Source organism: Malaclemys terrapin, chromosome 10, assembly GCF_027887155.1.
Source record: "Malaclemys terrapin pileata isolate rMalTer1 chromosome 10, rMalTer1.hap1, whole genome shotgun sequence".
In the NCBI taxonomy this organism is placed as follows: domain Eukaryota; kingdom Metazoa; phylum Chordata; order Testudines; family Emydidae; genus Malaclemys; species Malaclemys terrapin.
The window spans coordinates 73,235,894-73,249,677 of record NC_071514.1 but is presented as its reverse complement, the minus strand read 5'-3'; the positions used below and the strand labels follow the sequence as shown (position 1 = coordinate 73,249,677).

The following is a 13,784-nucleotide window of genomic DNA, read 5'->3' as shown; positions in this document are numbered from 1 at the left end:
ACCTGAATCGTGATGGAGCTCTTTCTGCTTAGATGATCTGCCAAATAATTCTGGGTAATTGAAAGACCGAGCTACTAGGATGATCTTATGTAGGATGCACCAGTCTCATGGGTGTATCACTTCCTGGCATGATCTCACTCCCCCTGGACTCTCCTTACAAACACATATCTTGATGGACAATGCAACAGCTTTGAGTGGTGGTGCCCAGAAAGAGAAGCAGAAATGCCTTCCAGGCTAGATGAATGGCCCTGAGCTCCAGTACATTTATGTGTAACAGACTCTACTCACGATCACTTTCCCTGTATTCAGAGGAAGTCCACATGTGCACATCCATCACAAGAGTTTTTTTCAGGGGGCGGTGGATGAAACATAATTCCCTAGCAGATTTTTAAGGATCTGTCCACCAAAACAGAGACATTGGCACTCCAACAGGCAAGTCCATGTTGTATTTGACTGGCTGATAAACTGTTCTTAACCAACTCTGAAAAGACCAGAGGACTTATGGAGTCACATAATTAAAGCTGCCATATGACCCAGTAAACTGAGGCAGAATCTTACTGAGGTTCTCAGATGAGATCGCAGGTATGAAATGAAGTGACTCATGAAAAGTCTGTGTTTAGGAATGTATGCTCCTGCCAATGTGAAGTCCAGCACCACCCATATAAATTTTGTGGACTGAGTAGGGGTAAGATTGGACATGTCTCAATTGATCTTGAGGCCTTGTCTGGAAAAGAACTGTAGAACTGTGTGAACATCCCTAGTAACCTGCTGTGATGCATCTCCTTATCTCAATGATTATTTAGCAGGGCATCTGTCGGCCCTCTTGGATGTGGCTGTTTTAGCTAAGGATCTGTGGCGGCCCCCACTTTCAATCTTTATTAATAGGTATGGCTAAGCAACCCTGGGAAATGTTAAATAATTTAGGACAGCTCTCTTATATGATCTCTAGCAGAAACTCTAAAGTGTCCACCATTCTTCTAAGGAGGTCTTGAACTAGTATGTAAAATACTAAACGGTTAGCCAGTAAGCATTAGTCTTACCAGTTAGCCAACCTTAATCATTAACCCCCAGCCCCAGGCCAGCCAGCCGACCCTCAGCCCCGGGTTTCTCTCCCTTTAATCGGTTAACAGATTAAACAATTTTAATCATTTAAACAGTTAACTTTTTAAACAGATATTTACATCTCTATCTTTCGTTGCCTTAAAATAGTCTATTTTGACGCAAGTATCAGAGGGGTAGCCGTGTTAGTCTGAATCTCTAAAAAGCAGAGGGTCCTGTGGCACCTTTAAGACTAACAGAAGTATTGGGAGCATAAGCTTTCGTGGGTAAGAACCTCACTTCTTCAGATGCAAGATGACTTGCATCTGAAGAAGTGAGGTTCTTACCCACGAAAGCTTATGCTCCCAATACTTCTGTTAGTCTTAAAGGTGCCACAGGACCCTCTGTTGCTTATTTTGATGCAGTAGATGGTGTTATACCTTCATCAGGCAAAGCCAATATGACCAGGTTGGTCCTCATATTCCTTGAGGACGTCTTCCTCATCACTATACAGTTTCTGTTTAGAACCATGAAGGAGCTCTTGGAGCAATGACTGAACCTCCTGAGATAGGGTGTGGGTTTGTTTTGTTTTGGGGGTGTTTTTTTAAGGAAGACGACAACCTTATTCTAGATCTTGATGCCGCTGTATATGGCACAGAGCAGGGAATGGCTGAGGACTCCACACAGAACATTAAGGCCACCGCGTCCCAGAAGATAAAGGCATATGGTGCCAAAGAGATGGGAACCAAGGAACATGACTGAAGCATGAGATCCGTGACTCCTTTTAAGGTTTCTCTTAGGAACCACCCTAGGCAAATGAGAAGATCTCCTAGGAGAACAACATCTGCTGCCACATGAAGATGAGCGGAATTCTTCTAAAGGAGGTGCACATTCTTGAAGTGTAGAAACACAAACTCAGAACCCCTTGGTATGAAAGGTAGACACTGCTACCATAGAGGATCAACGCAGACAGGTTCATCTTTGGTACTCTGGACTCCAAGCAGAGGTTTGAATACCACAGATAAAGGAGAGAGATTCAGTAAAAGGGGATTCCAGTTCCAGGGTGATAGCTAGATCTGCAGAAGATGGAAAAATAGCCTGTGCAGAAAGAGGAGGTGGTACAGATGACAATGGTTCCAATGCAGCGGCCTTGGCAGATATCTTATCACAATACAATGATTTGGTGGCATACAGTACACCAATGCCAACTTACTTAAGAAACAGTATTGATCAATAAAGACAGAAGCTGCACCCCTGCATCAAAAGAATGGTGCCATGATTCTGTGAAACCCCAATGTGAGTTTGAAGGAAGAGCCTTAGGCAACTCAGACGCATAATGACTTTCACCCTTCCTCTTGGCCACTACCAGTGATGCAGATTGGTGCAAAGCTGCATCCAGAGAGCTCTGCTTTTTCAAAGTCACATTGGTACTGTGATTCTTCAAAAAGACTGAAATCCTGTTCACATCAGTTCTTTTTTCCTAAGAGAAAACAGAAGGCTTAATGTTTCAGGGACTCACAGAATCAAAAGACCTCTTAGCCCCCTAAGTTGCATCTCTTGTTTCAGCTTGTGCTTTGGCTACAAGTTCATAAGCAGGAGCAGGAATCTCACAGTCAAAAATCTTATCTTTTCCAGCAAAAACATCAAGTGGTCATCACATGCCTTGTGTGTGTTCAAAAAGAGAGTTTTATATAATATAGTTGTTTGAGATAGAAGATTCCCCTAAACAAAAAAAGGCACTTTATATGTGTATCATTCATAGGCATAGCTGTCTTGCAGGCAGGGCAGATCTCAGCCATTAGACCTGAGACTCGGAAAGAAAACAAGGAGTCTTTCGGAAGAGGTAGAAGAGTTAAAGTCAACCAGCTTAAATGAAACAAGAAAAAAAGTTACCGGGGAGAGAGAGGAGGAGACTAACTATAAAACCCTAACCCTATCCCCCAGAGCTATAAGGAAGCAGAAAGACATTGTGCATCAACTCAGTGCCTCGGGCAGTAAGAAGAAAGTAAGTGATGGTTGGGGCTGCTCCATTTTTATACCCTCATTGTACATGGCATGAGAGCGTAAAGGACAGCTCCGAAGGAAACAGATGGCTAGACGATTCCAGTATCACACACTCGAAGCACTCACACCTACAGTGGGATCTTTGCGGACATAGACTTGAAGCTGAAATTCTATAGATTAAAAAACAATATTATTAAAACACTGGGCCACTAATGAGGTTATAGGGCCTAGCACTACTGAAACTGCAGAGCCAATGACTGAGCTGCAGTGTCTCTAAGACCTCACATCATGGATGCTGCTCTCTTCCTATGTTAGAGTAAAGGCTGACTTACAACGCAGTGAAAACGACAAAAAAAAAATCTCTATTTCATGATGGCAAATATCAAAATACTGTGTGATTGAACATGGCAAAAACAAGTTTCACACTTCCTATTACTAGCGAAGCGTTTATCACACTAAATCTTGAACTTAAGACTAAACTACAGAGTAGAAATACTCTCATTTTAATCACTATTGATTGAAATAGTAGTCTCTCTACAAGTTCAACTCTAGTTATTAAGCAGTTAAGAAAAGGCTCAAATCAGATCTTTGAGTCAGAGCACACTTACAGACACATGCCTCCAAACACTAGATGTTATCTGAGGCATAGCAGATGGAAAAAAAAAAATCATACTGTGTGTGTTTGATTCTAGAATGAGGCTCCAAGTCAAAAAATATTAAGAACCCCTGACTAAAAACTAATAATGACTTCACTTGCTAACACTAGTTAAGATTGTGTTCTAAAATGGAGGTTATCAAAATGTATGAACTCAACAGAAGTCTGCTAGTTTCTCCCTTTTTAAAATGTAACGTGTTATATAGTTACCTTTTTATTTTCTTCAAACAGCATTAGTTACATGTCACTAACTTCAAAAAAGTCATTTTAATTTGTGCTAATTATAAAGTAAGTAGTACCACTTTCGGACACAGACAGTGTGATTACAGGGAATAAGACTTACCACTACTTTTGGAAGTTCCTTGTAAATCTGTTTCACAAAGTCCAAAAAATGATGAATCTAGGAAGAAAAGAATATTAAACTTACTGGAGGGTGAGGGGGAAGAATGGGGAATCAATTTCATTACTTTAGGATCCTTGTATCAATACTGGGGAAAAAATGTACTCTAAGAATCTTTTGTTAAATTACTGTCAGCAGATTAATTTCACTTAAGTATGGGGGTGAATCCTCAAATTTAAAATGGAATGGGGAGATACTTTTGGAGAGAGTTTCTTTTGACTACTAAGCCAGTTTACTGACCAAATTAAACTTGAATAGCAGTAGAAAGACCCTCACAATAATAATTCAAACACAGATACACAATCATTACATTATTCCAAAACCATTAAATCCTCTCAATGGTGGGATAGGGGAAGAAGAGATACTACAGTTTTGGTTTTCGTGTTCTCGTAAGATACTCTATTACTAGGGTTATGAGTACAGTATAAGAACTTACATAGATTGCCGACTTCCTTCTTGTTCCTATTCTGGTTTTCTTCCCTTCTCTCAGAACAAAATACCCCCAATTTTTCTTCTCCTCTCATGGATTCTCTCTTTTTGGTGGTCCACCTCCATACCCTGAGATTTTGGTCTTCCACCTTCCCCAACTCATCCAGAATATTCTGGTCCCCCATCCCATGTTGTTCTGCCTTTCAATCTTTATCTTTCATTTGGGATGTTTTGGGCTGCCACCTCCCTTATATGTATTTATTCTCTTTCTGGCTTTTCCCCAAGGTCATGCTGGTACCACAGTTTCTGTACACAGAATCTGGCAGAAATAATATCATCAGAGTGAAACTGACTGAAAGCTAGTCACTTGCACATTTGGTTAGAACAGCAGATTGTTACTTCACTGCAATAAATCTAGTCAGATGGCTCATAAGGATTGAGAGCAAAACTGATGCTGCTCCAGAGTAAAACCATTGAGAGTGTAAACCCTGGCACAATCTTTGTCTACAGCATTAACTCTCAGGAGAATTTTTAAAATGCAGAATACCCACAGCATATTAACTCCTATAAAACACTGAGTGCCATGCACGAATATTTCTGGCATATTCGTCAATTAAATATGCCAGAAATATATCAATTCAGATAGAGAGAATGTAGAGTAACTCTTCTACATCACATAATAAAATACAACTCACTTCTTGGGTGATTGGTGGCCGGAACTGTTTGTGTAGTTCAATAATTATTCTCAAACAGATAAGTACATTTTCTTCATTCTCTGTCTGGAAAACATGTGTTTAATTAGCCCATTGTTGTATTCTTAAACAACTTCATTAAAAATATAGTTTATATAGCTCTAATTTAATCTCAGCAACCTAGAAAGTTTCTGCCCAATATAAACTGCCACAAGGAAAACATCTCATTTTTGACATGTTTCTTATCAGAGCCCAGTCTTGCAATCTGTGTGTACAGTTATCCCATTAAAATGTCAATGGAAATATTGAGTCTGTATCCTTGGCAGGATTAGGCCTCAAACCTGCAACCTGCTCTACTTCAGCAGACCCCTTTGCGAAGCCCCATTGATTAACCAAAGTCAATAGGGCTCCTCACAGGGACAGCGATCCTTTCACACAGAGCAGGTTACACTGGGCCTCAGTAATCAATCATTTAGATTCTATGCAAGCAAGAATCTGAAGGAAGGACTTAAAATGGGCCACTGATCCTCTCCTCTTTACTTATGTAATAAACTAGTCTAGAAAAAAATGTTCTTTCTTGACATCTTACCTAGAGTAAGCTAACAAGAACAGTTCTGTGTCTCAGTAAAATCCTAGTAAACATTTCAAGAGTCTACATAAGGGTAAAATAGAACCCAGAGATGTTATATATCAAAACATCATCATACAGTGAAGACTAATCAACTGCCCCTCCTCTCCTGTCCCCAGAAGCTCAAACAGTGCAATTATTAACAAATGGAACAAATCCATTCCAAAGTGACTCTAAAGATTATCTAACCCCAAGCATCAGTGTGGTCAGAATTCTACCCTAATATTTTTCGGGAGGAGAAGAAAGAGGAATCTTTCTCAAAATCTGAAGCATAGTTTTAACAAAGTGAAATAAATAAAAATACCTCTAGAAATCTAAACATCACAGACAAGACATTTTTGGTATGGGGACGAAGATGTTCATTTGTTGGTATTCTGTGAATTATTTCAAGAACTAGCTTTCGCAATTGCTGGAAAACAAAACGAACAAAGACATCTATTAGAACTTAAATAATCAAAACTTTGTAAGGACAATCCTTAATCACTAAAAAAAAAAAAATTCTTGTTCAATTCAATATTGCCTTAATATGTTAATTCACTAAAATGACAAACTACATGTTTGTTTTTTTAAACCTTTTTCTTCAAATAGATTAAATGCCTATATAAGTAAACATAATAGTTTCTTCTAATGTTCAAATATTTGGCTATAAAGCACGGCACAAGTTTAATTTGCATTCTTAAGTTGCAATTTAAATTAAAAGAATGATAAAATATTCTGATAACTATTTGACAGTAAAGCTTCAACTTTTGCCTTTAACTCTGAAATGCAAACTTAGTCAGTTGTGATCATCTCAGTAATAGAGCCAACTGTAACATGTACACTACTTTAAGTGATAGAAGATAAGTATTAAAGTATATATTTGCAAAACAGAATGGCTAACTTTATTTAACAAATCTCTTACTGAGAGCAGCACAGACTTTTTCAATTCTGCCTCTGTGTATATATAAAACCGATATTCAAAAATAGATTTGCTCACTCAGCACTCTCTAATCTCTCACATTTCTGAATTAGTAAATTCAAACTCCACACAAAAAAAGATAACTGTTGCTTTGTAGAGTACCTGTGCTGGTTTCTCCTGCAGAAACTGCACCTCTCCATCCTGCAGAAAGGTGAGAAATCGAGGGATGATGTGTTCCAGGAATGTAGAATACTGAGGGGATGATGTTACATTCTAGTTATTAAAAGAAAAAAAATACTTTCTTTGAGCAGAGGAGGAATATTTTCATTTCAAGTGTGATTTAACCAAGTTACTTGTAATACACATGCTACACAGGCTGTCATCAAAATATAGAAGTTATATGCCGCTAACCACTGAAAAAGGTTTGTTGGGTTTTTTTTTTTAAATAAATCTTTAAAGTACTAGCGATCAACCACCTTCTGATAGAAAGGACATTAAAACTGACATTCAAATGACTAAAATTGAACATAGGAAAAAATACCCCAGAAGGGGAAGGCTAACACCTTGCTCACAGTTAGAAAAACTGCTCAAATACTGTAAATATTACCATTTCAAATGAAAGGGCTAATGGGAATTCCTGGATGCAGTGAACTCACTTGCTCAACGACATGCAAGCCTTCTCATCCACAACTAAGTGCAGATTAGTTATTTCTGCAGATGTATGTACCACAAAATTTAGAATTAAACATTTCTACTTTTTATTGTGAAGACTGATCTCATGCTGCTGTTTTGTTTTCTATGAAGTTGGGGACAATATCCGAGGAGCAAGCTTCCTCCATTAATTCTGAAGCCTAGTTTAGCCATCCTAATCCTTCCTTAGAAACTCTCAGCTATATTCAACAAAACAATCATAGGTAAACTTCGAAAGTACACCAGAATGTCTAACACAAATATTTAGGTTAGACATAAATAAGAATGCAGTATTTTATGAATTATAGTTAAATATTTCAGCTGTTTATTCACATTCCTCCTTTACATACACAAGTTATACAGCCAATTTTATTATTTGATCTGCGGTACAGTTTAGAGACCCTAGTCATAAAACAGGAAGATCCCAATATACTAGGCATTGTGTAAAGACAGTCTCTGCCCCAAACTCCTTACAATGCAAGTGTAAGACAGCAGGTAGATACAATAGGAGGACCACAGAGAAACAGTTTAAAACTTGTTAAAATTAAAAGGGCGCTTATCAGCTAAGACTCAGCAGCAAAAGCAGGAACTGCAGGCCTGTCCCTGCTACCTTCCAAAACCAAGAAAGAACCTGCCCATCCGGTGCTGCCTCTTCTTCTCAGTCCTATGGTCTCTCCCTTTTTGACCAAACTCTCTTTCTGGTGATGTTTCTGACTCCCCAGCCCTATAGAAGAACTGGGAGAGTGCAGACTAACCCTGCTCCCCCCACATGCTGAAGGGATCAGAGAAGAGAAGACACCCTTCAACACTTCTGAAAAGGCATGAAATCCATGATGCTCACTGACCTCACCAACCAGTGCAAGCAGCAAAAGCTACCATACATCCACAGGTCTCACTCCTGCTTTATAAAGACTTCTTCCCATGTATCTTCGCTAAGAAGCATAAAAGTGAAGTTAACAGGACTCTGGTCAATTTCAGAATTGCTCTTCAGGGCCTTTTAGGGCAAAACTCTCAAGAATCTAGTCATTGTCAGACTCCCACTAATGCACAAAAGATATGAGCAGAAGCAGACACTGGAGCAACTCAGGAGAGACAGGCTCAAAAACAGGATGGGAATATACTCAAGACCTCTTAGCTCTCTCCCAACTTTGCAGCAGCCAGGAAGTTCTGGAACAGGGAGAAGAGAAAAACAAACAAACATTCTCCCTTCCTGCAGCAATTTTTGAAGAATGACACTCCAAATTCATCCGACACATACTTGCAAGAGACTGAGAGGAAAGATTGCCACAGATGTCAGAGTTGCATAGGCAACAAATACATGTATTCAGGTAAAGAAGTATTCCCTAAATCATAGAACAGAGGTCCTCAGCACTGGTCATTAAACATCATGTGGCATTTTTCATTAATGTGGATATTCTTGCCCAAATGTCCCATATTAAATTAAATTTGGCTAATGTACCTAGAATTCAGTACTTCTAAATAATTCAGATTTTAGTGTAATATAATATAATGGTGTCATTGAGCAAGAAATGCAAACCTAGCAGCTAATATTTCTACATGGTACCTCTTATGCATCCCAGATGAACATACTATATATAAATTATTTTCTCCTGCTCAGCTGAACCGGCCCCGAGAATTTAAAAGGGTCAGTGCTGTCACCTCCACTTCATTGCAGTCCTCAAGGAAGGAATCCTCACTTGACAACTCACCCTCACCTCTAAATCTGCTGCATATCTCAATAAAAAAAACCGCAGCCGGCTACTTCAAGAGAGCTAAATGTACACCTGAACTCAGTTAGAGAAACAATTCCCCAGACAAATTTATCAGGTTATGCAGTAAACACTGGAGAGGTAAAATTCAAATACATTTTGATTAGTTTCTTTATTCAAAACTTACTTACTGAACAAAGATTTTCTCTTAAAACAATTATTTGAGAAAGAGAAATCCTGTAAGGACACAGCCTATAGTTCTCCAATAACTCTGAAGTGAGACATGTAATACATTCTAAAAATGAAATAAGTCTTTTCTTACTTAAACACAGAACCAATGAGTAATGGCTGTTTACTTAATAATTAGTATATGTTTGAATTTAACAACAAACAAAACAAGAGCAGAAATCCAGATTGCATACACACAAAGAACAAGAAATATTGCATTTAAATCATTCAAGAAGTAAGTTTATTTTGTAATTACCTCAAAATTCTCACTGACTTCTTGCATCATTTTCAATTTTGTTTCATCGGCTGGAAAAAAAAAAAAAATCGCAAAGTCAAGTGAATAATTAAATATGTGAAAAAAGCCTGACAAATACCATCAAACATTCACAGGTGAAAGAAGCAATCAGATCTTATCAGTTTAGCCATCACTGCCCAGTTGAAAGGGACACATTTCTCACAATCACACAAATTTCATACTCACACTTCATACTCACACACTTCTCTAAGGCTCAAGTAAATAATGCTCATCATTTTGCTTCTTCAAACATCAAGGATCAAAGGAAATGCAAAGCGAACCCCATGCAAGTTTACCAACCAACTCAATAGACAATATTACAGAACTCCTTGAAGCAAATGAGTAATGAAGAATTTATTTCTAATAAATAGAAAATAAACTTACGTGTATTAACATCTGTTAGAGCAGCCACAAACTGGAGGTATTTCTTCATCAAAGTGGTTTGGTCAACCACAGTGGGCCCTTGTGTCGAAACAAAGGCCATTTTTCTTTTGGACCAGATTAGAGTTTATTAAAAAACTGGAAAGAAAAGAAAAGAAAAAAAAAATCAGTCCACCTACAAAAAACAAAAACAACATTGTAAGTAGGACAACTTACTGGTGGACGCACCATCATCTAGATTTATTCCTATGACATTATTTTAAAGGGGCACCATCAATTTAAAAATCATATTTGTTATATGTATTTAAGCCTACAACTGCAACTCATAACATTTAACTGGAAAAAAAAAAATCAGAGAAAATTGTTACTGGGTCTTTTACAGAATTGCATATAGTCAGTTTTCTCTCTTGTTTCTGTGGGTCTATCAAACGGCAATAGGGGAGAGAAATGTTTTAAAAGATTAGGAAAATACAGTGGAACATAGATGGGAGCACAACATAAACTTTTAACAGCATTCTTTAACTTGACTGGACTTCAAGTTGATAATGTCCTTTTAAGTACCTCTCAACAAAGTTTCAGGGTACCCGAAGCAAACTTTTCCACAAACAAGATCCGAGTTTCCAATATGTAATAAAACTTGAAAGCAGTAGAGTTTCAGTTGGTTTTAGTTTTCATTGTCTGTCACAGAGTTTTACTGCTGACCTCGTTTCACAATCCATGCTAACTTTCTGTCACATCTGACCTCTTAATTTGGTTTAGCTTTCAGATCAATCTATGTTTCAATAAAAACACACTGCACTTTTACATCGCCTTTCATCTTAATCTCTTTGCAAATATTGATTAAATGTCACAAAACACCTGTAAAGTTTTGAGAATTGGTCTACCCATTTTAAAGATAAGGAAGCCCCCAGGAACAGAGAGGTTCTGTGATTTGCACAAACGGGAAGGCAGCTCATGACAGCACTGAAAATACAACCTAGAAGTCTCAGCTCCTCTCTAACCTTACCTTCTCTGTCTCGGTGGCTCTCTCCTGACTGAGGGGAGCACCTTCTCTTTGATTGGACTCCATCTATGCTGACCCCATTCCAGCCAATGTTCTGACCCTGTAATTGTGTGAATCCTGTTACGGATTTTAAAAACATGCACAAAAGCGATATTGCATCCAGCTACTTCTACCAGCCCCCATTTCCTCTCAGGTCAAAGCCCTTGACATCTGTGCCATCTCACCAACCCTTCAGGCCAGAGCTCCTGACCCTCCCTCCATCCTCAGATCCCTCAGCCCCACCAGAGCTAGGACTGCCCCCCCACTCCTCAGATCCCTGCCCCCCACCCCGGTAGGGCCTTCAAACCCCCCACTGACAGATGCCTGCCCCCAGCAAGGCAGGCACTCCCCCCCCGCTCCAGATCCCTGCCCCCCCTCATTAGAGCAGGGTCTCGTGTCCCCCTCCCCCAAGCACCAGATCCCTTCCCCCTCACACATTGCCGGGCCTCCCCCCCCGCACCCCCACGACAGGGCCTCTGCGGGACGCGACTGCTCGGCCCCAGGCTCTACCCCCCCCCCCGGGCCTAGTCCCCGGCCGGGCAATACCTCCCCCGCGTCTGCTCTGTCCCCGGGCTGCCGCCGCGGCCCGCCCCTGGCTTTACCGGCCCGCCCCGGCCCCCAGCTCGCGCGAGTCCCTCCTTTGTCGCCCGCAGCCGGGCGCGGCGCATGGGCACCCAGCGCACGACGGAAGCTGCCGAAGTTCAGTTCCGGCCGCCGCCGCTTGTAAACGGCTTCGCTCCCCGCCTCCTCCTGCGCATCGCTGCCCCGCATCTCTCCAGCCCCCCCGGGTCCCTGGTCCGGCCGACACGGGGGGCGCGGGGCTCCCCATCCCCGCAGCGTCAGGCACACAGAGCCGCTACACCGCCCTCCTAACCCCCGCGCGACAGGCGAGAACCAGGCGCAGGGCTTCCAGCCCAGCCAAATCCCTCCGGCCAGCCGCCGGCGGTGGCGCGGAGCAGCCGCTTGCCCCCCATGCAGGCGCGGTGCCCGCCAGGCCCCAGGCATGCTGCGGGTTAAAGCATCAGCGGCACCCCCCAACTCCCCCCTGGGCTGGTCTAGTCAGCATGCCCCGGTATTTACCCTGGGAAGCTGCGGCGCTTGTCCGTTCCCAGCAGCAGGCCCACCATGACCTCCTGGGCAGAGCCGCCCCTCCCGCAGAGGATCCGCCCTGCTGTTAAAGCGACAACCTCAGCTGGAAAACACAGGCACTCAAGACTGTGGGACAGAAACGAGACAGAGGCGAGGTTAAAACCGAAAGGCGCTTTGTTCGCCCCTGCTCTAAATACCTAGATGTAGAAGAAAGATGCTTCAAAGGATCCCACTAAAAACATGAACCGAAAGGAGATGGAAGATAAGCTGACAGCCCGCTGCTGAATTAAGCATGGACACAGGGCATGCAGAAACTCAACTACTGTGAAACCCTGTTGGTCTATAATGTGTATAATGATTTTTATCCCACCCCACTCTTTGTGTGAAGTGCTGAGGTATATATTCTTCCATAGAACTGGACTGGACCAAATAACTGGATTTGAATGAAAGCAAAAACTTCAGCAACTACCCTACCTAAGGAGGCAAAACTTGTTTCTGCTCAATGGTTTCTTTTGAAAAGTCAGCTATACTGATTCAGTGGCACTTGATTACAATGGTGATGAGCAAAGTATAGAATAGAAAATAGAAGGGAATAGAGTATAAATGTTGGAAGGTGGGTTGCGGGAGACGATTCCCCAGATAGTAGTCACATTCAGAAACTTTATTTGCATGACAAACTATAGAAGTGTCATCCAAGTTAGTAAGCTGTACTGCAAGAAACAATCAGTTAATAATAAACGGGATATATTTTGTACTGAGCTCATCTCTCTCCTTCTATGCTTTGGACTATTTTACAATACAATATTTTTTATTAAAAGTAACTCATCTTACCCAGGCTGCCATGATTCTCCAAAACCCTAGTGTCATCCAGTTTGTATGAAAGAGCAAATACAAAATAAGGTCCTATCCTGCAAACACTTATGTGTTTGCAAAAAGAACAGGAGTACTTGTAGCACCTTAGAAGTGGGCAGTAGCCCACGAAAGCTTATGCTGTAATAAATTTGTTAGTCTCTAAGGTGCCACAAGTACTCCTGTTCTTTTTGCGGATACAGACTAACACGGCTGCTACTCTGAAACCTGTCACTTATGTGTTTGTAACTATGCATGGGAGTAGATCCAGTCCATTCAATGAATCTACTTACACGCAAAGAGTTATGGGCTTGCAGGATTTGGGCCTAAAATGTTATTGCTTTGTATTGTATTATTAGCTGTATGACACATAAAAATTCATCACTCATCTGTTTTGGGAAGATTTTTTAAGGTGGCATTTTTTTCTCTACCATCAGAGGAATATGATACAGGAGATATAGGCAGAGTACTTCACCTGTTTTCTAATGGGATATTAAGCTCTGCACAGGTCAGTCTATTGTAGATTTTTATAGTGTTTTATGCAAAATTCTGCAAGATGCACATCGCCAAATATACCAAAATATGTTTATTCTATTACCAGAAAACTGATTTTTATTTTCAAAATTCTTACCGTTCTAGGAGCTTTTCATTAGCACCCCAGATAGGGATTTTCTCTGCCTCATTTTTCTAATCCATTGGTTTATACAGGTGTCTAATATGCCTGTAACAAAACCTAATAAGAACTTTTCTAAATTGG

General features: G+C 40.7%; 1 protein-coding gene across 4 annotated transcripts in view; it reads right to left on the bottom strand.

The window, feature by feature from the left end:
- Window positions 1-13,635, bottom strand: part of TRRAP (transformation/transcription domain associated protein) — a 156,600-nt gene extending 142,965 nt beyond the window's left edge. For all 4 annotated transcript variants that reach the window (XM_054041328.1, XM_054041327.1, XM_054041329.1 and 1 more), the window contains exons 1-8: window positions 12,170-13,635; window positions 11,054-11,150; window positions 10,051-10,185; window positions 9,628-9,677; window positions 6,907-7,017; window positions 6,151-6,255; window positions 5,222-5,305; window positions 4,041-4,097 (exon numbers count right to left, since the gene is read on the bottom strand). In XM_054041328.1, the coding sequence (XP_053897303.1) occupies window positions 4,041-4,097; window positions 5,222-5,305; window positions 6,151-6,255; window positions 6,907-7,017; window positions 9,628-9,677; window positions 10,051-10,150 (507 nt within the window). In that variant the 5' untranslated portion in view covers window positions 10,151-10,185; window positions 11,054-11,150; window positions 12,170-13,635. The remainder of the gene's footprint in view (window positions 1-4,040; window positions 4,098-5,221; window positions 5,306-6,150; window positions 6,256-6,906; window positions 7,018-9,627; window positions 9,678-10,050; window positions 10,186-11,053; window positions 11,151-12,169) is intronic.
- Between the last annotated feature and the right edge of the window lie 149 nt (window positions 13,636-13,784).